The sequence below is a fragment of the Brachyistius frenatus genome, unplaced genomic scaffold (genome assembly GCF_029030835.1).
Source record: "Brachyistius frenatus isolate BFR_SWC_R1_liver_20210118 unplaced genomic scaffold, ASM2903083v1 Contig_243, whole genome shotgun sequence".
In the NCBI taxonomy this organism is placed as follows: Eukaryota; Metazoa; Chordata; class Actinopteri; family Embiotocidae; genus Brachyistius; species Brachyistius frenatus.
The window spans coordinates 118,062-142,275 of NW_027210842.1; the positions used below are offsets into that span (position 1 = coordinate 118,062).

The 24,214-nt window shown below is 43.7% G+C and overlaps 5 protein-coding genes across 11 annotated transcripts; 1 reads left to right on the plus strand and 4 right to left on the minus strand.

Annotated features, from left to right (window-relative positions):
* Positions 1-230: 230 nt before the first annotated feature.
* LOC138634002 (MAGE-like protein 2) lies at positions 231-1,422 on the minus strand. 4 transcript variants are annotated; one of them, XM_069720577.1, is made up of 2 exons: positions 1,339-1,422; positions 231-1,299 (listed from the first exon to the last, which is right to left on the minus strand). In XM_069720577.1, the coding sequence occupies exons 1-2, from the start codon at positions 1,401-1,403 to the stop codon at positions 768-770; spliced, it is 597 nt and encodes a 198-aa protein (XP_069576678.1). In that variant the 5' UTR covers positions 1,404-1,422; the 3' UTR covers positions 231-767. The 4 variants fall into 4 exon arrangements, with proteins under 4 accessions (XP_069576678.1, XP_069576681.1, XP_069576677.1 ...); XM_069720580.1 differs by having other exon boundaries at positions 231-1,129; positions 1,229-1,403; XM_069720576.1 differs by having other exon boundaries at positions 231-1,122; positions 1,153-1,403.
* A 12-nt stretch (positions 1,423-1,434) lies between these two features.
* golga7ba (golgin A7 family, member Ba) lies at positions 1,435-4,574 on the minus strand. The gene is made up of 5 exons (XM_069720581.1): positions 4,499-4,574; positions 3,362-3,487; positions 2,564-2,716; positions 2,281-2,382; positions 1,435-1,815 (listed from the first exon to the last, which is right to left on the minus strand). Exons 1-5 carry the CDS (start codon positions 4,508-4,510, stop codon positions 1,732-1,734), a joined length of 477 nt encoding a protein of 158 aa, XP_069576682.1. The 5' UTR covers positions 4,511-4,574; the 3' UTR covers positions 1,435-1,731.
* Positions 4,575-5,133: 559 nt separating this feature from the next.
* zfyve27 (zinc finger, FYVE domain containing 27) lies at positions 5,134-16,391 on the minus strand. Of its 3 annotated transcripts, XM_069720528.1 has the most exons (14): positions 16,081-16,390; positions 15,009-15,255; positions 14,799-14,869; positions 14,503-14,689; positions 13,367-13,462; positions 10,812-10,924; positions 10,603-10,721; positions 10,241-10,312; positions 9,221-9,241; positions 8,967-8,987; positions 7,339-7,480; positions 7,191-7,237; positions 7,024-7,105; positions 5,134-6,930 (listed from the first exon to the last, which is right to left on the minus strand). In XM_069720528.1, exons 2-14 carry the CDS (start codon positions 15,251-15,253, stop codon positions 6,860-6,862), a joined length of 1,287 nt encoding a protein of 428 aa, XP_069576629.1. In that variant the 5' UTR covers positions 15,254-15,255; positions 16,081-16,390; the 3' UTR covers positions 5,134-6,859. The 3 variants fall into 3 exon arrangements, with proteins under 3 accessions (XP_069576629.1, XP_069576630.1, XP_069576631.1); XM_069720529.1 differs by lacking the exons at positions 8,967-8,987; positions 9,221-9,241 and having other exon boundaries at positions 16,081-16,391; XM_069720530.1 differs by lacking the exons at positions 8,967-8,987; positions 9,221-9,241; positions 10,241-10,312 and having other exon boundaries at positions 16,081-16,391.
* Positions 16,392-17,086: 695 nt separating this feature from the next.
* LOC138633987 (zinc finger protein 79-like) lies at positions 17,087-19,866 on the minus strand. The gene is made up of 3 exons (XM_069720550.1): positions 19,243-19,866; positions 18,442-18,735; positions 17,087-18,298 (listed from the first exon to the last, which is right to left on the minus strand). Exons 1-3 carry the CDS (start codon positions 19,754-19,756, stop codon positions 17,739-17,741), a joined length of 1,368 nt encoding a protein of 455 aa, XP_069576651.1. The 5' UTR covers positions 19,757-19,866; the 3' UTR covers positions 17,087-17,738.
* A 1,222-nt stretch (positions 19,867-21,088) lies between these two features.
* Positions 21,089-24,162, plus strand: avpi1 (arginine vasopressin induced 1). Of its 2 annotated transcripts, XM_069720540.1 has the most exons (3): positions 21,089-21,549; positions 22,363-22,806; positions 23,560-24,162. In XM_069720540.1, exons 2-3 carry the CDS (start codon positions 22,436-22,438, stop codon positions 23,759-23,761), a joined length of 573 nt encoding a protein of 190 aa, XP_069576641.1. In that variant the 5' UTR covers positions 21,089-21,549; positions 22,363-22,435; the 3' UTR covers positions 23,762-24,162. The 2 variants fall into 2 exon arrangements, with proteins under 2 accessions (XP_069576641.1, XP_069576642.1); XM_069720541.1 differs by lacking the exon at positions 21,089-21,549 and having other exon boundaries at positions 22,066-22,806.
* Positions 24,163-24,214: the final 52 nt, after the last annotated feature.

The following is a 24,214-nucleotide window of genomic DNA, read 5'->3' on the forward strand; positions in this document are numbered from 1 at the left end:
TAACATGAAAAGTGACTGAAATAGCTGTTACATAATACGAAAAAAAAAAAAGGAGCCAGAGAGACCAGTTTAAAGCCAGCGAGTTAATGTCAGATTGTTGAAATAGGAGCTTTTCCATGATATCCAACAAGCAGCTCCAGCTGAGATCAGTCGGGCGCCTGCCAGAAGAAACACTCATTTAGAGTATTTATATGCTATGAACAGATGGTAAAAGAAAGAAACTCTGCAGCTGTGATGAAACTGTTTATTTGACACCAGTCATATACCTTATTGCCGTGTGTATCAAACTACAAGCAGTAGGAAAATTTGATCTTGCACAAAATGTCACCAAAATAAAGATACATTCACATTTGCGAGCCAGTTCTTGGCAGTTCTTCTTCTTTGGAAGTGTGTTGAGGAATCACGGGACTGTTAGTGTTCTTTAAAAACACCACAGGTAGAATTCAGGAAGACTTTTTTGGACCCATCCGTTCTCACTGCTGCGGTTAACTGCACAGTAAGTCTTTGCATAATCGAAATTTAGGAAGAGTTGTTCTCGCTCCGTGACACCATGTTTGGTACTCAGGTATGTGCACGTGTCTCACAAATAAAACATGAGAAAAAATGGAAGACCTGCTATATTATATACAGTACATGGAGGAGTTGAGTGACAGTCATCTGCTACCAGACAGGTGAGATTAACAGATGATTTGTACTGTTTATCTGAGCAGGTGACATCTAATTACTGGTTCATCCCTCTGACATGTACAGATCATTAGAGCGTCATGTTAAACAGTCTGGAGGGCAGTGTTGATGGGAGACAGCTCCAGGGTGGTGGAGGGGGGTGGAGGGAGGTCCACGGTGGTCCAGGTTGGTGGAGGGGGGTCCAGGGTAGTCGAGGGTGGTGGAGGGGGGTCCAGGGTGGTGGAGGAGGGTGGAGGGAGGTCCACTGTGGTCCAAGTTGGTGGAGGGGGGTCCAGGGTGGTGGAGGAGGGTGGAGGGAGGTCCGCAGTGGTCCAGGTTGGTGGAGGGGGGTCCAGGTTGGTGGAGGGGGGTCCAGGGTGATGGAGGGGGGTGGAGGGAGGTCCACGGTGGTCCAGGTTGGTGGAGGGGGGTCCAGGGTGGTCCAGGTTGGTGGAGGGGGTCCAGGGTGGTGGAGGAGGGTGGAGGGAGGTCCGCGGTGGTCCAGGTTGGTGGAGGGGGGTCCAGGGTGGTGGAGGAGGGTGGAGGTAGGTCCACGGTGGTCCAGGTTGGTGGAGGGGGGTCCAGGGTAGTCGAGGGTGGTGGAGGGGGGTCCAGGGTGGCAGAGGGTGGTCCAGGGTGGTCCAGGGGGGTCCAGGGTGGTGGAAGGTGGTGGAGGGGGTCCAGGGTGGTGGAAAGTGGTGGAGGGGGTCCAGGGTGGTGGAAGTGCAGCTGTGGCTCATCTGGACTGGATGCTGCTGGAGGTATGAGGTTCGGGGAGGCTTGTGGTCTTCACGTCATTCTCAGCACTTCTTTCCTCGCTTTTTTTTTTTGAACTTGAAAGACGACAGGAAGGAAAGAAATGGTACGATCACACAAAGTATTATTGGCTACATGATTTTTTTTTTTTGCATCCTTGAACAACTTGAGTGTGTGATGAGAGATCAGGAGCAAAACAAGTGAAGAAAAGCCAGAGAATGGTTTGTGTGACGTAGCTGGAGGATGTGCAGACTAAGTGCTGGAACATCAGTTCCTCCTGTGAGCAATCTCGCTGTTTCAGGAGCGACGCAGTCATCGAGCGGTGCTGCCGGACACCGAGCTGCTGCCTGAGCTGGAGCCGCTGGAGCCCCGGTCCTCGTAGATGGAAATCTCTATCTGGGGAAAGTAGTTAGGGATCAAGAGGCTGGAGTATGATTCACTACACAGAACAGATGAATAATGATGTTTTATGAACTCACTAGAGGTCGGCTCCAAAATGGCTCCGGCTCCATAGACTCCCATTCAACTTCTCTCATGAAATTCTAATAATAAATATATCGTATTTATTATTTATATCTAATAATCCCTCATTAATTACAAAATGAGCTTCAAGAAGACCTGTTTTTGAGGGCGTGTCTGTTTGATTGACAGGCCTGTGGTGCAGTCAGGTTACAGCTATCGGTGGGCGGGACGTAGTATCGTCAGGTTTCCTGGTTTCCTGCTCCAAACCGCTCCGAACTAACAAGATGGTGACGGACAGAATCTGAACTGGAGGATTCATAACGTTCACAAACCAACGATGACATCACTGATGGTTGATGGGTGATGACATCATTGATGGTTGATGGTTGATAAGGATACAACACGCATTCCCCTCTCGATGGGATCTGTGATGAGCAGACCTCTGGGTGAATAGATCTTCTCATTCTGCTCCTGAATGTACGTGGCTATCTTCTTCAACACCTGACACACACACACACACACACACACACACACACACACACACACACACACACACACACACACACACACACACACACACACACACACACACACACACACACACACAGACCAAGACAAATCAGTAAATCAGCATGCAACCCGAGCCACGTTGTTCTGAACCATCCAAGCGGACCAGTCAGACCTTCTCATAACGGGTTTCCATGCAGAGGAAGATGAGGTACGCTGTAGCGCAGGCCAGACAGCCCTCCAGGTACGACTGGCCTCCGATCTTTTCCGCCTCTGCGTAGTAGTTGTTCAGCGTCTTCACGGTGTCCTCGAACAGCGTCCGCTCGATCTGGAGACACACAAGAGCCCAGAAAGAGTAGAGTGATGAGCAGCGACGGGAAACGTTCATATTACGTAACGACGACTTCATAAAGTGAAGACCAACACGTCGTACAGATTCAGTTTCCAGAGCTCCATAATAATAGTGTTGGTGAGGTCATTGAATTCACTGGTGTATTATGACTCTTACACATGGCCGACACGGGTTAGGGTTGGAAACAGGAATAATTCACCAAAAGATTGAATTAATGTGCATTTTTCTCATAAATGACAACATAATTGAATTGAGACTGCAGCTTAAATCAGACGATGTTTCTCAATTATTCTTTAAAACGTCTTTCAAGTTTGCTCAAACACATCAAAGCCTAAAGATTTTCAGTTTATTGTGACATATAACAAACTCAAGGAGCTGAAACCGTGTAATCATCAGCATTTTATCTAAATCTAAACAGGTTTAATCTACCACAATATCAGCAAATACACTATTTCACACTTAATCATACATAACATAAAGCATTTAAAAGCAATTTTCTGTTCACACTATGAAAGCTACAATTACACGGTACATCTGCATGCATATATGGTTAGCTTTATATAATAAACCATCAACATGAAGCACACTATATGAAATGTGATTATGGATGAATATCGTCACCCTGCTCTCCAGCTCAGACGGGAACTTGGTCTGAAACTTGCAGGTGGTCCCGTCGCTGTAGTCTCTCTGGATGAACACTTTGTTGGCCAGAGACGCGCTGTGCCTCAACTCCTGCAGGTTATGAAACTGTGGAGGTCAAAGCATAAAAAAAAGAAAAGTGTTGAAACAGTATCTGTTTGAATGAGCCACCAGAGACAGCTGCTTCCGCTCAGCTCCTCTGGTCATGTGTTCAAACAGCGAGTACGAGATGGAGGAGAAGCAGACACAATGTGATCCATCACTGCACACACACACACACACACACACACACACACACACACACACACACACACACACACACACACACACACACACACACACACACTTTGATTCCTTCCTCTCTGGTCCTACAGGGAAGCTTGTAGAGACGGGACAACATTTCACTACAACTCACAGCAGATCGATGAGGCGGAACAAGATGAGGCAGATGGATAGATGATATCAAAATATTTATATATTTATATATATAATTTATCTGTATCGATATCACGTGTTGGATATTGTTGTATATATCATTATTTTTGCATATAAACACAGATGCAGGTGAAAGAGAGGAAGGTCAGGGCGGCGTGGCTTCTGTCCATGGTGCTGAACAGCAGTCCTGTGTGTGTGTGTGTGTGTGTGTGTGTGTGTGTGTGTGTGTGTGTGTGTGTGTGTGTGTGTGTGTGTGTGTGTGTGTGTGTGTGTGTGGTCAAACACGGTGGCATGTCACCGGATTAACGAAGCTTCTCAACAGACAAAAACAGATCTGCTTTCATCAAAACAGCTTAACATGGACGGTAGAAGGGGGTGGGGGGGGGGGGTCTGCAGTTTTGTCTCCTGCAGCGCATCTGACTTTCAAAAATGTCCACCTGTTCTTGTTTTTTCCTCTTTAGAATAAAAACCATCATTTTACAGGAGAAACAGCGAACATGAAATGTAGGACGCCGCCGGTCCTGATCCGCGCGGAGCCGCGTGCCAGTTGAACCGCGCGCAGTCGCGATGCCCTCACCGACCGGTCGTGTTTATTCTAAGGACAATACAATCAGCGCTCGTGACGGGAATCGTAAGCGGAGCAGGAAATCACAGATAGTTAACCAGACAGACCACCGGTCTTACCTCTGTCGCCATGTTGCCATCCGCGGCCGAAGGGACGCGTCCCTGATGCGCTAAAATCGGTTTAGTGGGACACGGAGGGAGGGGGGAGGGAGGGAGGGAGGGGTGAGCCGGAGGGGCGGGGCTTATGGTAGTACATTCTCCAGCTTCTAGTTCTATTTCAACCCATTACTGTATAAAAAGCACAGGTGTTTATTAATAGCATTAAAATGGTCATATTCTACCAGCAGCCTGAATTCAAACACTCATCCACAGCTGTTTATTTTCTATGCTCACATACTTTCCACGAAAAAGGCTTGTTAAAAAAGGCGTTTTGTTTTTGTTTTTATTTTCTACTGCTGTTCCTAAATGGCCCATTAGCCATTAGAACAGTAATAAAACATCCACACGTAAAGTGAGATGTACAGAAATAAAAACAGAAAAGAAAGAATCATGAAGAGGAAAAACAGGAAGGCAAAGATGCAGAACATCTAAAAACTGAGCAGACAATTAAAACGGAGTTGAAGGTGCAGAATTCCAGTCCCATCTTGTAATACCACTTTACACCTCAAGAGGCGACGGAGTCATTGACTTCCAGCAGTTTGTCTGAATTTTGTGTATTCCTGCTGTTATTAGATAGTAGTTGGCTTTTAAAAAAAATTATTCATACTGATGATTGTAAAGTTAGATTGTCCGGATCCAGTAGTAGATTAAAAAAATATATATTTCTTGAATATTTTGCGTATAACTATTTTTGGCCAAACCAGTAGCAAAAAAAATGCCAAAGAAAGAGAAACCTTTTTCACAATAACAGTGTGATTTGAGCCATTGTTAATAGAGAAATATCTTTAAAAGCAGTTTAATAGATTTACAGTCTTATTAACATTGGAATAAGTCCTTTTCTTTACCAGCTCAGGCCCAACTGGTCCTGAATGTAGTAATGACTTGTTTTACAATACAATATTTCAAGGCGTTGAATTGGTGGTATTGGTAATAACATTTCTGTTAAGCCTTCAGCAGTTGTTATTTTGTTATTTCAAAAAGAATATACTTACCACTTGTCACTTAAAGTTATTAAATCTTCACAGATTTTATTTCATTAATGGCATTTTTCAACCTTTAAAATATTTACAGAATTAATAATTAGGACAAATAACTTTTTAAATTAAATATATTAGATATAGAACAATTAGAACAATTTACAGCAACAGTTGATATATGATTACAATAAAAGCAAAGCAAACAGTTACAATCATCTGTGTCTGAATCGTGATTAAAACAACTTCCTGGGTTTTGATGCCCCGACATCAGTTATTTAAGTCAAGTCCAGCTTGCAAGAGGTTGAAGCTCTGATGACAGTTTCAGATGGTTTCTCAGTCCATTCAAACAACATGTGATCCAGTTAAAGGGAAACCTGCCGCTATGCTCCAAGAAGCTTATTGGACACATCCACACAGGAAAACATGATGAACGGAGAGAAGCAACAGCTTGAACATCACAAGAAGAGCGAGACGGTCAAAACTTCAACATTTTCACAGCCTCGTCCCCAGCACACGTTAATATTTAGACACGTCACGTGATCCGCTACAGGTCGAGCATGTTCAGTTTTATGGTTTTATCTGCTCCTGCAGCTCGCGGGAACATAATCCCCAAAAATAGTTCCTATTCCTGGACAACTCTGCAATTGATCACATGACATTATTGACAGTTGCACGTCAAAGTGTATCAGCAGACAGAGAACAAGCCAGTGAAAATATTCTGACAGTTTCTGCTCAAAATGCAGCACTTCTCTTTCTCCCATTATTTTGTTCATTACACAGCAAATTGTGTTTCGTTTTGGGCTCCAGCTTTTTCCCACAACTTCATATCCACCACCAGTCTACCGAAAGCCAAGTTTATACTTTATAATCTTAGTTTTGTTCATCGAGAAAAGTCCTTTCAGCCTCACAGTGCAGCTAATCTGCTACATGACGATATCAACGTTCAAGTGGGACCGACGTCGTGTTGAAGCGAAGCCACTGAACTCCTTTCTGCTCGTTTCCATCACCGACACCAGAAGCTCCGTCTGGCTTCTTCACGTCTCTCTGCTCAAAAAGGGGGAAAGTAGGTCCACAGATTTTAGAGCCATTGTGCTCCGTATGAAGTCTGACTGGTTTGGAAGGTCCAGTCCTTCAATTACAGATGAAACAGGAAATGTCTAACATAATACAATAGAAATCCCGTAAGTGATAAGGGGGGCGGAGGAGGGAGGCAGCTGGTAAAGGCAGGGCGGTGTTGGAGTTCCACATGGGAGGAATCTCGCACATCTAAGGGCCTTTTACTGGAGAACCGAGGCATGTGAGGTTCGGGTTTCAGCGAAGGAAGTCGACGAGCGGACATGACAGCTCACTGTAACTTGATGAGGGAGGAATTACAGGCGGCACAAACAAACACGGTCTCTCTCTGCGCCTCCGGAGCTGAGGAGGAAACCACAAGAACACAATGAGACACAACAACAGATGATGAGACGGGTCGCGTCCCGCTGCTCTTCATGCTCTTCTTCTCCTCACCTGTCGCCCCCATGCACGACCTCAGCACCTTGAAGGAGCAGCACCGCGAGCAGAAGCTGTTGCCACAGTTACTGCAGTTTCTCTGCAAATACAAGAAGACATCAGGTCGAAGAGAAGACAAAGTTAGACATGATGACGTGCGGTCTGAATTTATCCACAAGTCTCACCCTTTTCTTCAGAACTGAGAAGACGGCGCTGCAGCTGGAACAGTTGCCTTTGGAGACAAAAAGAAAGAGAACGAGACTTTCAGAGACTTCTTTCATCGCGGTGGTAAAGCAGCAGATGAACTGAGGGGAGGAGTCAGAGCAGACGGACCGGTGCTGGCGGTCGGGTAGCGTTTACGCAGCTTCTCCGTCAGTTTGGACACCTTGCTGCGTATCGGTTCGTTGCGGCTCAGAAGACCATTTTCAGAGATGGTGTCGTACTCGGGCGCTCCGAGAGGCCCGTCATCATCCTCCTGTTTCCAGGAAACAGGAAGAGGAGGCGGTTACACACCGTCATCACAGAGGGCTTTACAAAACCATCCAAACGCAGCAGAAGGTCTGAACTGGCTGAAAGTCCTCCAGTTCAACTCGTTGATGTTTGGCAAACATCAGTGAAGCGCCGTGACGGCGAGATTCGACTACGAGGGTGATGATGAAGGAGGGAAAAATACACAGCTGGATTCTATCTGCCAATCAAAAGACCCCCTCAAAGAGCAGACAACAACCTGCTTGCACTGATATCCTTCTACATGGAGAACACACTCGTTTTCTTCAGAATCTTTGTTTAATACAAACATCCACCCTCAACAAAGAGCTCTTTTAAAGAACGTGGATTTAAAAGGTTCGTTCCACGTTTGGGGAAGTTATAATTTCTTAGTTTAGAGCTCAGTGTAAAACAGAGAGAAGGAATAGTTCCACTGGTTGCATGAGATGCTGTTAATTAAAAAAAACATGCAAAACACTTCATAAAATGCTTTCAATCAAAACACACACACACACACACACACACACACACACACACACACACACACACATGAGGACTCTTGAAATGGTTTGAGGAGGCAATGAATGGATGGACGATGGACGGATGGACGGTTCGGTAGGTGGATGAGTGGATGGATGGGTGGGTGGATGGATGGAGGGAGGGAGGGATGGATGATGGACGGATGGATGGACGGAGGGAGGGATGGATGGATGGAGGGAGGAAGGGATGGTTGGTTGGTTGGTTGGTTGGTTGGATGGACGGAGGGAGGGTTCGGTAGGTGGATGAGTGGATGGACAGAGGGAGGGAGGCATGGATGGAGGGAGGGATGGATGGAGCGAGGGAGGGAGGGAGGGAGGGAGGGAGGGGGATGGATGGATGGATGGATGGATGGATGGATGGATGGATGGATGGAGGGAGGGATGGATGGATGGAGGGAGAAAGGGATGGTTGGTTGGTTGGTTGGATGGACGGAGGGAGGGTTCGGTAGGTGGATGAGTGGATGGACAGAGAGAGGGAGGGAGGGATGGATGGATGGAGGGAGGGAGGGAGGGAGGGAGGGATGGATGGATGGATGGATGGATGGATGGATGGATGGATGGATGGATGGATGGATGGATGGATGGAGGGAGGGAGCGAGGGATGGATGGATGGACGGAGGGAGGGTTCGGTAGGTGGATGAGTGGATGGACAGAGGGAGGGATGAATGGATGGAGGGATGGAGGGAGAAAGGGATGGTTGGTTGGTTGGTTGGATGGATGGAGGGAGGGTTCGGTAGGTGGATGAGTGGATGGACAGAGGGAGGGAGGGAGGGAGGGATGGATGGAGGGAGGGATGGATGGATGGATGGAGGGAGAAAGGGATGGTTGGTTGGTTGGTTGGATGGATGGAGGGAGGGTTCGGTAGGTGGATGAGTGGATGGACAGAGGGAGGGAGGGATGGAGGGAGGGAACAGAAGAACTGGTAAATCCACTTACCACTAAGACCAAAGGTGTTTCCTTGTCAGGAATGAGAACAACACGAGAACAATGTTAGTTGTTAGTTGTTAAGTCGTTTCCGGGGCGATGAACCGTGAACACACCCAGCAGCATGCTTCACATCGCAGAGCAACAACTACACTACAAGGTAACAACACATGACGCTTATGTGTCACTCTGTATACGGTAGAGCCAGTTTACTGGTGACGGGGGGGCTATCGTCTTCCAAACAGAGGGGGCGGGGCAACACTCACCTGCAGTGAAACTGAATGTTCCTGAGTTTCAAGGACAGCAGAGAAAAAGAAACACAGGAAGTATGTCATCAACATGAAAAAGGTCATTTTACATACTGATCCAAAAATAATGTTTACAGCGTGTAAATGCAGATGGAGATGGATCGTTTACAAAATTCAGCCTCAGTATTTGTTAATATGTTAATAAATTGGAAGGGAACAAACTTTTAGTCCCAGACGTCTTTTCAAGGAACTAAAAGGCTCCTTCAGCCTTTTGCTGTGTTTTTACCAGACTAACAAACACTACGTAAACCTGTCCGTACCTTCTTTTTCTGTGTTTTAATAGTGGGAGGCAAACTAACTTACAGGTGCATTACTGCCACCTACTGGACTGAAGTCACAATTTTAAACTCCCAATGGATTTCATCCTCGGCACATATCATCACGGTCGGCCTATTTGTCTTGTGATCACTTCTGCAGCTCCATGTTGAAATAAAGTGTTGCGAGTAGGAAGCGCTATAATAAAGGTCTTCATGCTGAGTGAAGATAACGTACATATTTAAAGGGCCGGTACCGCTCAAGACGAAACGCTTTCCTCCTCACACATCTTAATGTCCGCATCTCAATTTCTGTAATATCATTATTCATACAGTGACCGGTCCGTGGAGGATCGAACTTCTTCTAGCTTTGGAGTGAAATATATGAATGTCTGTTAGTTTTTACAACTTCGTACTGTACGAAGTATGAGAGCTACTAAATGTTCTAATCGAGCTGTCTGCCAACAACAAACACGTTCATCAGCACAGGGAATACCTGTCTTTATCCTGATGGCTTTTATCACTAGTTTAACAAGAAACATTTGTATAATTACATCATCACATCTGACATTAAGAAGAAGCTCTGGTGGCCAGAAATGAAAATAATAATTAAAAAAAAAAAAAAACGAGAATTACAACAAAAAAGGAAAAGATTAGAGTTTTAGGGAAATACGTGAAAGTTGTAACTGAAAAGTGCACGTTCAAGTTTTAAGGTTGCATTCACCTCAATAGCATCCTTAAATTCATCATCAGGCTCCGCCTCCTCAGCTTCCTCTATACTGCCAGGAGACAGGTCCTGTCAGCAAACACACAAACTCACTCATAAAGATTTGGTCGTAACATGTACGGCTGATGAAATCCCTGACGTCTTGTTATAAACTGAGGTGACCGTCTGAAAACATAATCATACAAAGTATAATTATTAGATCCTGCAGTGAGTGAAGTTTTCCGTCCCTTCATGTCTTTGGTGGAGAATCCAACCAGAAGAGAGAAGTTGGCGCCGCGGATGGACAGAACACATCCATGCAGGGTTTTGCGTCGCAGTATGGTTCAGTAATAAAGCCCACATCCTCTCCACCTCCTCACCTCCAGACTAGTTGGTGTCGGAGTCCGGTCCAAAGAGTTGCCTTGTTCCTGTTCTTCACAGACCCGCTCTGAGGCCTCGGCCTGACCCGCGCAGAACAGCTTCCTGAGGTCCAACACAACTGGAACAGAACATCACAAACTCCACTTTATCTTTCAGCGTTATTTTCAACCCTCTTTAAAACGGGACGGACTGACGGACACGGACTCACCTCTGCAGAAGTCTCTGTTCCACAGGAAGATGGCGCTGTTGAGACCAGCGAGGACCCAGCTCACAGGAGCAACGTAGAGCAGACACACCACGATCAACATCCCCCCATAGAACCTGAAGGGATTACCAGAGTCCGTTCACACTGAACAGAGGAGAAGTGAAACTACCGACCCGGAATAATAAGATAAGATCATAATAATAATAAGATAAGATCATTATAACAACATAAGATCATAATAATGATTAGATAAGATCATAGTAATAATTAGATAAGATCATAATTAGATAAGATCATAATAATAATTAGATAAAATCATAATAATTAGATAAGATCATAATAATAATAAGATGAAATCATAATAAGATAAGGTCATAATAATAAGATAAAATCATAATAAGATAAGATCATAATAATAATTAGATAAGATCATTATAATAACATATCATAATAATAACTAGATAAGATCATAATAATAATAAGATAAGATCATAATAATAATAAGATAAGATCATAATAATAATTAGATAAGATCATTATAACAACATAAGATCATAATAATGATTAGATAAGATCATAGTAATAATTAGATAAGATCATAATTAGATAAGATCATAATAATAATTAGATAAAATCATAATAATTAGATAAGATCATAATAATAATAAGATGAAATCATAATAAGATAAGGTCATAATAATAAGATAAAATCATAATAAGATAAGATCATAATAATAATTAGATAAGATCATTATAATAACATATCATAATAATAACTAGATAAGATCATAATAATAATTAGATAAGATCATAGTAATAATTAGATAACATCATTATAATAACATATCATAATAATAATTAGATAAGATCACAATAATAATTAGATAAGATCATAGTAATAATTAGATAAGATCATAATAATAAGATCATAATAATAAAATAAGATCATAATAATAAGATCATAATAATAATTAGCTAAAATAATAATAAAATAAGATCATAATAATAAGATCATAATAATAATTAGCTAAAATAATAATAAGAGAAGATTATAATCAGATCATAATAATAATTAGATGAATCATAATAATAATAGGATAAGATCATCATAATATAATAATTAGATAATTATCTATGATTATTAAGATCATAATAATAATTAGATATGATCATAATAAGATACAATCATAATAATAATTAGATAGGATCATAGTAATAATTAGATAAGATCATAATTAGATAAGCTCATCATAATAATAATAACATCATCATAATAATAATAAGATAGAATCATAATAATAATAATAGGATAAGATCATAATAATAATTAGATACAATCATAATAATAAGATACAATCATAATAATAATTAGATACGATCATAATAATAAGATACAATCATAGTAAAAAAATTATAGATAAGATCATAATTAGAGAAGATCATAATTGGATAAGATCATAATAATAATACGATAATATTAAGATCATCATAATTAGATAAAATCATAATAAGAATAATTAGATACGATCATAATAATAAGATACAATCATAATAATAATTAGATAAGATCATAATAAGAAGACGATCATAGTAATAATTAGATACAATCATAATAATAATAGGATAAGATCATCATAATAACAATAATAAGATCATAATAATAATAGGATAAGATCATAATAATAACAATAATAAGATCATAATAATAATAGGATAAGATCATAATAATAATAGGATAAGATAATAATAATAAGAAGAAGAAGATAAGATCATAATGATAATAGGATAAGATCATAATAATAATAATAGGATAAGATCATAATAATAACAATAACAATAATAAGATCATAATAATAATAATAGGATAAGATCATAATAATAATAGGATAAGATCATAATAATAATAATAGGATAAGATCATAATAATAACAATGATAATAATAGGATAAGATCATCATAAGAAGAAGATAAGATCATAATAATAATAGGATAAGATCATAATAATAACAATCATAAGATCATAATAATAATACTAATAATACTAATAGGATAAGATCATCATAATAATAACAACAATAATAAGATCATAATGATAATAATAATAATAAGATCATCATAATAATAGGATAAGATCATAATAATAATAACACTAATAATAATAATAATAGGATAATATCATAATAATAATAAGATCATAATAATAAGATAATATCATAATAATAAGATCATAATAATAATAATAGTAGGATAAGATCATAATAATAATAACACTAATAATAGGATAATATCATAATAATAATAAGATCATAATAATAGGATAATATCATAATAATAAGATCATAATAATAATAATAATAGGATAAGATCATAATAATAAGATGCTGTTTACATCACTTCTTAAACCAGATCACACAAACAGGAGCTCACATCTCAGAGTAAGAAGGACTCACTGCATGCAGTGTGTGTGTGTGTGTGTGTGTGTGTGTGTGTGTGTGTGTGTGTGTGTGTGTGTGTGTGTGTGTGTGTGTGTGTGTGTGTGTGTGTGTATCTGTGCTGACCTGGATGACTTGCTGTGATTATCCCAGTACAGGACCTGATAAATAGCTTCTGCTGAGTGACAAGCAGACGACAACATGTCATCCAGGTGCTTCAACCTGGTGAAGACAGGAAACACAAACACGGTCAGAACAAAAACACACTTCACCCAGTCATGAACACACAGCAGGTGTTAATGTCACAGGCACACACAGAGGTACGCACAGCACAGAGGTACACACAGGTACACACAGAGGTACACACAGGGGTACACACAGAGGTACGCACAGCACAGAGGTACACACAGGTACACACAGAGGTACACACAGGGGTACACACAGAGGTACGCACAGCACAGAGGTACACACAGGTACACACAGAGGTACACACAGGGGTACACACAGAGGTACGCACAGCACAGAGGTACACACAGGTACACACAGGTACACACAGGGGTACACACACAGGTACACACACAGGTACACAGAGGTACACACACGGGTACACACAGGTACACACAGAGGTACACACAGGTACACACACAGGTACACACATCTTTCTTTTTCTGTATTTCTTCTTTGTAAAGTACGAAGAGGAAATGAAAAGTTTTCAGAAGCAGGTTTTGATTCAGATTTAGTATAAAAGCAGAAATCTCTAATCTATCTGCACATAAGTTTTCTGATATAAACGGATATTATTTAGTTTTTACAGATTATTATGCAGAAAACGATGATTGGGGTCATTTTGATTTTTTTTTGGTGTTATTTTCTTATTAATAATTATTACATTCGCAGTGAAGTTCACTGTATGAATGAATTGATTTAATTTGGGGAAATAAAGGTTATAATTAACCTGTAAAATATCACAAGTGTTTGAAAACCATAAATCAGTTGATATATGAAAATCAGAAGTGTTTTATTCTTTATAAACATCCAGTAGGAGTCAGCTGGAACCACCAGCCCACTAAAGGAACAACTCACTGACTGCTTTTGGGGTGTTCGTCAGAAAAAACAAGACACTTGAGGATGTTATTGTCATTTCAGGGTTTTTTACAATTTTATAGACTTGTTCCTAATAAATGATCTATAAATCAACAAATCAACAAATGAATCCTGAAATAAAACTATCATTAGCTGCAGTGGTGCAGTGTTTGTCTCACAGGTCTTTGACTTCCAGCATGGCCTCCTGTTTGGTGAGATGAACTGTCTGCAGGTCTCTGCGGTGCACGGAGTGATAGCGCCTCCTCTGGAGCTCAGCTTCTGAAGCTCCGCCCCCACACCTGTCCTGCAGATAACCCAGGGCAGCGGGCGCAGATACACCCAGCACACTCACGGTGAACCAACCGACTGACAGCAGGGAGGACAGAACAAGAGGTTAATAAATTATTCAAGCACAAGACACCACAATAAAGCCGCATGAATATCAATTATCAATCAATAATCAATCTCATCCTACCTTCATTCACAGTGCAGAAGAAGACATTCAGGAATAAACACACCAGCAGAGAGCAGAGCGGCATCTTCCATCTGAAACAAGATCACACAGATACTGAGAAATATATGTCTGTCTGAAATCACACACACACACACACACACACACACACACACACACACACACACACACACACACACACACACACACACACACACACACACACACACACACCTGAGCAGGAAGCGGCTGAGCTCCACGGCGTCTGTGATTGGTTCCAGGAACAGAGACATCCTCTTATAGGACACCACTGTGTTGAGGAGGTCAAAGTTCTGTGTGCAGCGAGGACTTCCCAACTCGGAGGCGTCTGGAGATCCGGGGTTCTCCTTAGAGAACGTGTGCACCAGCTCCCCCCGCTCCCCCCGCTCCCCGGGGCCCTGAGAGGGGTCCTGGACCGCTCCGGTGCCATGCATCGTCATTCCTGGAACACAGTGAGGGCAAAGACAGCCGGCGGGATTCAGGAGGTGACTTGACTTCAACAGATGTCAGCTTGTCTTGTATTTCTGTGTATTTTAGTGTATTTACATGTATTTCTGTGTATTTCTGTGTATTCCAGTGTATTCCAGTGTATTTATGTATTACAAATTGTGTCTATATTCAAACCAGATTTCAGAGTATTTGATGTTTATGTTTAGTTTATATTCAAACCAGATCACGACAGTAAATGTCAGAATTCAGCGGTCGCCGATTCGCTGCAGGAAGGATCCGCACCTCCCCAGTCCCCGCTCCCCGCTCCCCGGTCCCCAGTCCCCGCTCCCCGGTCCCAGGTCCCAGGTCCCCGCTCCCCGGTCCCAGGTCCCCGCTCACCGCTCCCCGGTCCCAGGTCCCCGGTCCCCGCTCCCCGGTCCCCGTTCCCCGGACCCAGGTCCCCGGTCCCCGGTCCCTGACTGTGAGCGAACATGAAGGTGTTTTTCTTACCCCGGTCCCCGCTCCCAGGTCCCCGGTCCCCGGTCCCCGGTCCCCGGTCCCCGGTCCCCGGTCCCCGGTCCCAGGTCCCCGGTCCCCGGTCCCCGGTCCCAGGTCCCCGGTCCCTGACTGTGAGCGAACATGAAGGTGTTTTTCTTACCCCGGTCCCCGCTCCCAGGTCCCCGGTCCCAGGTCCCCGGTCCCAGGTCCCCGGTCCCCGGTCCCCAGGTCCCCGGTCCCAGGTCCCCGGTCCCCGGTCCCCGGTCCCCGGTCCCAGGTCCCTGGTCCCAGGTCCCCGGTCCCCCCTGACTGTGAGCGAACATGAAGGTGTTTTTCTTACCCCGGTCTGAGCTCCAACAGCAGCCAGCTCTCAGGAAACTAGCGCGTCCCGCCGACACCGGCCGCCTGGCGGAAGGAACAGCCTCCGGATCCACGCAGCTCGGTCACCATGCCAGCAGTCTGCCCTCCTGGACCAGAACCCGTCCGAACCTGCCGCGTTATTAAACTGTCCACTCGTTTGACGACAGAACCGCAGTTTGTTTGTGGACCTGCTATCTTTGTTAGCTCAGCCTCCGTCTTGTTGTGGGAACGTCCGCTTCCTCGTTTAATCCAGGCCGAATAATTGATAGCCGAGAAGGGGGGCAGATGTCCAATCCAGTCGATCCCAGAGTGGAACGATCGTTGGTTGTTGGAGGGTGTTTTGGAGACTTTTGTCGCCTCCACTTCCTTATATTTATAAATATAAATATAAATATATATATTTATTTATTTATATTTATATATATATATATATATTTATTTATATATAAATATATATTTATATTTAGTTATTTATTTATATATATTTATTTATGTATTTATATATTTATATATATTTATTTATATATATATTTATATATATATATAAATCCTAACTGACCTTTAAGATGAAAAAAATGCTGAGATTTTAAAGGGTTTTTTTTGCTGTCATTGGCCTAAAAAAAAAAAAAAAAAATCGAGAATAAGGTCTATCCTCTCCTCCCTTCCTTCCGTCCTCCCTTCCTTCCTTCCTCTCTCCCTCCCTCCTCTCCTCCCTTCCTTCCGTCCGTCTTCTTTCCTCCCTCCCTCCCTTCCGTCCATCGTTCTTTCCTTCCGTCCCCTTTCCTTCCTTCCTTCTGTCCGTCCTTCTTTCCTTCCTCCCTCCCTCCCTCCCTTCCTTCCTCCCTCCCTCCCTCCCTTCCTTCCTTCTTTCTTTCACACACACCGATTTTGCTTCAGATGGGTTGTTGTGCAATCTTTAGTTAAAATAAATGACATTTGTGACATTTTGTTATCAATTAAATTTATGCATTTAAAAGTGAAGCCAGTGTCCTGTGTGACCACCAGAGTGCAGTAGTGAGCGGATGTCCGTGTTTGAGTCATGTTAATGAGGTTGTTCTGTCAGTGACCTTCCTCTGTTCCCTCAGGACCACATGCTGTTAACACTTTGTCCACTTTCTCAGCAATGTCCACTCTTTATTTACCAAATCACATTATTGTTCAGAGTCAACATAACACACATGTTGATAAGTGAAGCACACAAATCATTTCACCAACAGGATGGAGTCAGAAACACAAAGAGGATGATGACACTCGGAGTCACACTGAAACACGTCGAGTTTCATCGTCAACTGTCACATTGAGCGTGAAGCTCGATGGTGACGTCACGCAGCACGTCGTTACAGAGGAAGAGGAGGAGGCGTAGGAGGAGGAGGATGTGGTCCGAGAGGAGAAGCTGAGATGGTCCAGACCAAAGAGACTCCATGATGAGGACTCGTCTACGGAGAACGACTCCGTCATGGAGGAACCTCAGAAACGATGGTTCTGATGGTTGTCTGTGTGCTTCACTCATCTTCACAGTTTCTGTCTTTCACCAGCGTTGGGCCTGTTTGTTTTACATAAAAACATTTCATTTGAATAATAGTGAATATTGCATAAAACAATCTTTGCATACAAAGTCCTGCAGCGGTTAGGAAGGAGTCAACACTTGTGGAGCTGCTTGCTGTGAGCCCGTTGGTGGAACTTCAGCCCGCCGCAGTTCCTGAAAGACTTCCCACACTGTGTGCAGACGTACGGTTTCTCTCCGGTGTGGATGCGGAAGTGTCGCGTTAAAGCTCCGGAGTGACGGAAACACTTGGAGCAGACGGAGCAGACGAAGGGCCTCTCGCCCGTGTGGATGCGCAGGTGAGTCTTCAGGTTCTCCATGCGGTTGAACTCTCGGTTGCACTCGTGGCAGCGGAAGGGGCTGCAGCCCGGCGGGTACAGCTGCAGCCGGGCCTTCTTGGTGCTGGCGGGCTGCTGCAGCTTCTTCTGGCACTGAGCGTGGTGGCGGCGCAGCAGGCTGGGCAGGTGGAAGGTCTGACCGCAGCTCTTACAGGCGTAAAACGTGGAGACGCTGTGGTCGGTGACGGAGTGGCTCAGGTTACGGCTGGCCCGGACCTGGACGCCAGAAACCTGGACGCCAGAAACCTGGACTCCCACCTGGGATGCTGCTTCTGGTACCGGAGCCGGTTCTGACAGCTGGAAGATGTTTGGGAACTCTGAGGAGAGAGATGGAGGATCTGTTGGTGGTCAGTTTAAAGCAGCCAGAAGACAATACAGTATTTACATGGTGTCCCAAAGACACCCCACCCCGCCACCCCTCTCCCCCTGTTGCTATAGAAGGACCCTGTCTTCCTCTTACCCGGATCCAGACCGGACACCTGATCCGGGACTTCAGGCTTCCAGTCCTCCAACATTTGGGACTGAGCGGCCGACAGACACTGCAGGCTGAAATCCTCCATTTTAATCAGGTCCAAACTGCAGGACGACCCGTCGCTCTCCTCGTCCGGGTTCTCCTCGTCCGGGTTCTCCTCGTCCGGGTTCTCCTTCTTCACGGTCACCTGCTCCGACGTAGACATGCTGTCGATGTGGAGACGTGGTGGCGAACCTCGACATGGTGGCTTCGTGCTTTCTATCTTCACCATGTGTGAAGTCTCTTCAGGGACACATTTAGTTCATAATATTTAAAAACAGTTAGAGGAGACTTCATATTGGGACGTGTCAATTCTTAGGAATATTTCCTGAGTTTGAAGAAACCACTCAGAGAACTGAAAAACTGAAACCTACCGAAGTTTAAAATGCAGCAACATGATACTAATAGACGATATTAAGTCACTTTAAAGTAACGACGTCTGTAGAAAACGAGGGAACATAGGAAACGTTCAAAATAAAATGAATGATGATTAAAACACTGTATTTTACAAGCATTTTAGTTTCATGCAACATGGTGTTGATTTTATTTTGAAAATGTTTTTGATGAGTTTCATAAATATAAACATCCACAAATCTGAAAACGGCTGTAAAAAGGTTCTAATGTTCCTGCAGGAATCCTGTTGGACAACTTCCAACTTGTGTCTACAAAATGTGTGAAAACGGTGCAGCTGTTTGGCTCTCTGCAAACTTCAACTATAAATACATTTATAAATATAAAAGATCATCTCACCTTCAGGACATCCATTACTTTGTTCTTTCATTGCATCATTGACACACTGAATGTTCACGTGACTTCTCTGCTCCTGGTCTCTGTTCACGTGGTTCTCGTGTTGCTCAGCAGGAGGTCCTGCAGGAAGACTGCTGCCCAGTGCGGGGTCAGAGGTCATGTGACTGCAGTCCTGGGGGGGGGGGTCGTTTGTGAAGTTGGAGAGGAGATCAGCAGGGGGACTGTCTGCTCCCCCCCTCCCTCCCTCTTCCCCCTTCAGGAGATCAGAGTCCCGCAGAGCTTCCGCCCTGTGCAGCCTGTGTTTGAGTGACAGGTTTTCTCTCTGCAGCTCTTCGTACATGTCTTTCGCCGCCAGACTAACGATCTGCTTCACCTCTCCAACAACCATCTCCAGCGCCACTCCGAAGGCTCCGTGCACCGCCGCGACCAGCTCCTCCTGGAGGCACCGCGCAGCCTCGTCTGCGGCTCCTTTGGTTCCGTACGAACGGGTTCTGGTCGGGTTCGGCTGCGGCTTCATGCTGCCTCCAAACACACTTCAACTGTCTCCAGTAATCTGGTGAGAAACGAAGAGCTCCCAGCCACGACCTGGATTTCTTCTTCGTGGATCTTGTGTCTGTCGCCTTGTTGTCAGCAACGTGAGAGGTTTCACTTCCGCCAACAGCATGCGACACCTACTGGTGTCCAGACTGAACTGCACCCGTTTAAAAAAGACAATAACAAAGTACTGAGAAGCCCAAGTTTATTATTCTGACGAATAACAGAACAAGCCGAAGGTTGATGGTTCAGAAGGCACATTTAATAACAGGGACATGATGGAACAAGTTTTCAGTCATGGGATTTATAGCAGTCCAGCTGGGAAAAGATCCAACCAGCAGGTCCGAGGATGGCCGCAGTCATCCTGGTCAGAACCAACACCGACTCCTGCAGGACAGCAGGACACAGCAAAGAAGTCAGGGACAATTTAAACGATTGAAATGGGTCAATTTCAGTCTCTGATTGAATAAAAAAAAAAAAAAAAAAAACTTCTACAGGCGTATATACAAGAAAACAAAACCTGGTGGACCTTTAACTCACCATAAGACCTATTTTATCTCTTGGTGGTTTGTCTTGGATGTAAGTGGCTCGTTGTTGAACAGCTGTCCAGGGAGCATCAGCCCGTCGAGCCTTCAGCAGGCCAACCAGTCTGCGCATGTCTGCCTGTGAGAGGAAAAGGTCTGAGCAGGTGCCGCACGCGCTATAAGAAGCTGTCCTGACACACCTGAGACACCTGACACCTGTCGGCTCGTAATGAGGACGCCTTCAGGTGCTGCAGGAGGACACGGAAAAGCTGTGGTGACGTCTGACGTGTGAATTTATCTGATTTAACTTTTTTGTGAATGACGTCACAGTTCCAGTCAGGTGAATGTTTTATAGCAAAGGTTTGAATTATTGTTTTATAGCAAAGGTTTGAATTATTGTTTTATAGCAAAGGTTTGAATTATTTTGGGCCAAGAGGGAAACTTAATTGGGTCAACTTGATAAATGACCTGTAAAGTACACAGAAATATTCACCGAAAATAATCACTGGAGCTTATTTGTGACTTAAAGTTTGAAGTTTTTCATTAACAAAATAAATCTTTTCAAAAGAAATTGTGATAATAGTTTTTTTCTTTTTTAGGTGCTGCGTAATCTGAAGGATTTAAGACTACTGAGGCTGTCCTGCATCAATCAAACTCTCCTGATTGACAGTCTCCACAACTCATAGCTCCAAACCGAATTTATTAAAACTTTGAACCTTTTCAAAGCAGTTAATTGTTGAAATTTGGAAATTACAAATATGAAATATAATTCCTAATATAAATCTGAATTATATGTACATGGTTTAAAGCTCAAAGCTCTGATTTGTTCTTCTCTTGACTTCTGGATGTATGTTGAGAATTTCCATTTCATACCGTTTATACATGTCTACATTAAGAGAAAAGTGTTGCTCACAGTTGAACTGGACCTGTTTGGCTCTTGGATTTTACAGAAAACATTTAAGGGTCCTTCTGTGCTTTGGTGTCTCGTGTCGTTGTCTTTGTGTCCGTTTGGATTCTCGCTCCCTGTTGGTTCCTGTATTCTGACTTTTCTCTTCTGGCTGGCTGTTGTTTGGATCAGCTGAGCTCTGACGTCACTAATGGATTACTCTTCACATCCCCCGCGGCTCCGGCGGGTCGGAAGTGGGTCGGCTGAGCATTAGTGGGTGTGAAGGTTGAAGTCTGGAGGCGGCTTCAATAATCAGGTTGTCTGTCTGTCGGCTGTATGTTGGAGGAGAGTCTCGGTCACACTAAGGTAAGAAATCTCCTTCCAGTCTCCTGGTGTTCGGTTCATTCTTGGTGTCGACTTATTTTTCTTGTTATAATGAACGATATTCTGTCTGCAGATGTTAATGGATGATGATGTACAGTTGGTTCTGTTGGGATTTAAATGGGACATAAAAACTTTGGTTTATGGTTCTGGAAGTCAATTTGAACTCAGATGAAGATTTGAACATCACACGGCAGCAATCTGCATACTCAATGTTATCAATGTTGATCAATTAAAAAAAACCTGATTTCTGGAATGACACGAGTCATAAAGGTTCTGCAGGGTTCTGTAAAGGATGAGAGTAGGAGAACCTACAGAACCAACACCTTAACTGAGTTTAGAAATAAGCCTCTTCATGGTTGGACGTGTCTTTCTGTCAAGACACCGAGCTTCAGTGAAGAGATAAAAAGTTCATTCTTTTATTTGTTGGTGGATTTTGTTTAGAAAGTCTAAATTCTTGTACTTTTCAGTTCTAAATGCATCCTGGGAGCAGCAAGCGTCTGTTAGCGTCTGTTGTTTTTAGTCAGTCGAAGAACACGTGACTGACTGATGAAGTTACACCGCTGGGTGTCCGAATGCTGTGACTTCCGCTGTTAGTTTCAAATTAAAAGCTTTTGTTTCAAATTAAAAGCGCTTTGCCATTCGACCTTGTCTTGTTACTGGAATAATTGAAATGTTTGTCCTTTTGATTAAACAAATGTATGTCAGCAATATCTACTTTAATCTTTAATTCAGTGTATAATTCAGAACGTCTCTGTGAGCTCTTTTTTCTTTTAACCACTTATCTTCCCGTCTCAGTTTAGCGTTCATCCCGTCTCAGAGGTCCAAACTGCTCCACCGTATCCATCCTTATATCAAAGCCTGGGAACTCATGGCCGAGGCTCTGGCATCGAGCGCCGCTGAGGACGGTCCGCATACGCAGTGGAAGTTTTCTGGTCGACGCAGCAGGAAGTCTGGCTGCTCCAACATTTTCTCAGGGGTGAATCTGAATCAGCTGCACCAGCTGTTCAGAACAGCTGGAGACAGGAACGCTGAACATCGAGCGAAGCGGGTGTGGCGAGGGATGGATGCTCACCTGGAAGGAGCAGCGGAGGAAGAGGGCGAGGAAGGGCAGGAAGTGGAGGTGGAAGCTGGACTGGCGCAAGCCTTGGTGGGGCTGAGAGTCCGAGCAAGGAATAAAGTAGGACTCCGAGCGGAAGGACACCGAGAACACAGGTGGCCCAAAGCAGCAGGATATCTCAGGTACGTCCACAAACACCTCGAAAAAAGGTTCTGAAGAGTTTAGAGTTCAGCTTCATGAAGACTTCTGTCAACAGTAACGTGTGGAAATTACACACACACACACACACACACACACACACACACACACACACACACACACACACACACACACACACACACACACACACACACAAACACACACACACACACACACACACACACACACACACACACACACACACACACACACACACAAACACACACTCACACACACACACACACACACACACACACACACACACACACACACACACACACAAACACACACTCACACTCTCACACACTCTCTCACACAATTGTCACGCTTTGCTCTCCACATTCCTCACTGAGATGAAGTTGGACTCGGTGGAGAAGTGATGAAGTCCCACAGAAGGCTGAAATGCTGCGAGTCTACAGGCAGCCGGAGAGAAATGTTTTTTAGTTTTTAACTTTAAATGAACTTTAAGTCTGACAGCTCGTCCAGTGAGCTGCTTCGGTTTAGACTGAGAAGGACAGTCGGGATCTTTCGGGCATCTTTTCATCAGGTTCCAGTTTTTGATGATCCCTGTCTGAGATTTATTTCATGTGTAGTGAGAACGATCAGATGTTGGTATGTTGACATGCTTGAAGATGGCTCAAGTGGGAACGTTGTATGTTCTCAGCATGTGAACATGGTAAACTCTCCGTGTTTCATATTGAACAGCCTGTAAACCAGAATCAGTGCTCTGTCTGCAGGATTGAGGAGCGCTCGTGTGATCCCAGTCCTGTGGAGGAAGAAGCCGACCTGGTGCCAAGTCCTGGACAACTTCTGTTGCCAACTGAGGAGGAAATCTCTGAGAACCCAAATCCCTTTAAACCCTCGTCGTGGAGGGTGGGCGTGGCCAGGCAGGAGAGTGACCGAGACTCTGATCGCTACCTTCACCGCCTCCTGCATTAAAGACCGACCTGAGTTTGGAATAACACGCAGTGGAAGAAACGCACGTCATGGGACACGTGTTGTATCCCGACTGTCTGCAGCTGCTAACGTGTTCTCTATATGTGAACTCTGGTCAACTGACAGGAGATGAATCCACCAACTATTACATAGAAATGCAGATATGTGTCTGCAGGAGCATACGATGCAATGGGAGTATCATGTTTCAAACCCATAGCAGGTCAAAGAGTTAGTTGGACACAGTTTGTAGTGAATTATCTTGATAAACAGGACAGTGTATTCCATGTTTAAAAAGCATATTTACCATACATATAGTGCTAAAATGTATAATTAATGATACCATCAATCCATCTTTTTAAAGTCTGAATTTATCGAGTTTTTGCGATTTTGAAGAAGCAGAAACAATAAAAACTATAACACAACCTGTTGATGTGAGTTGGTGCTTGTTTACAGCAG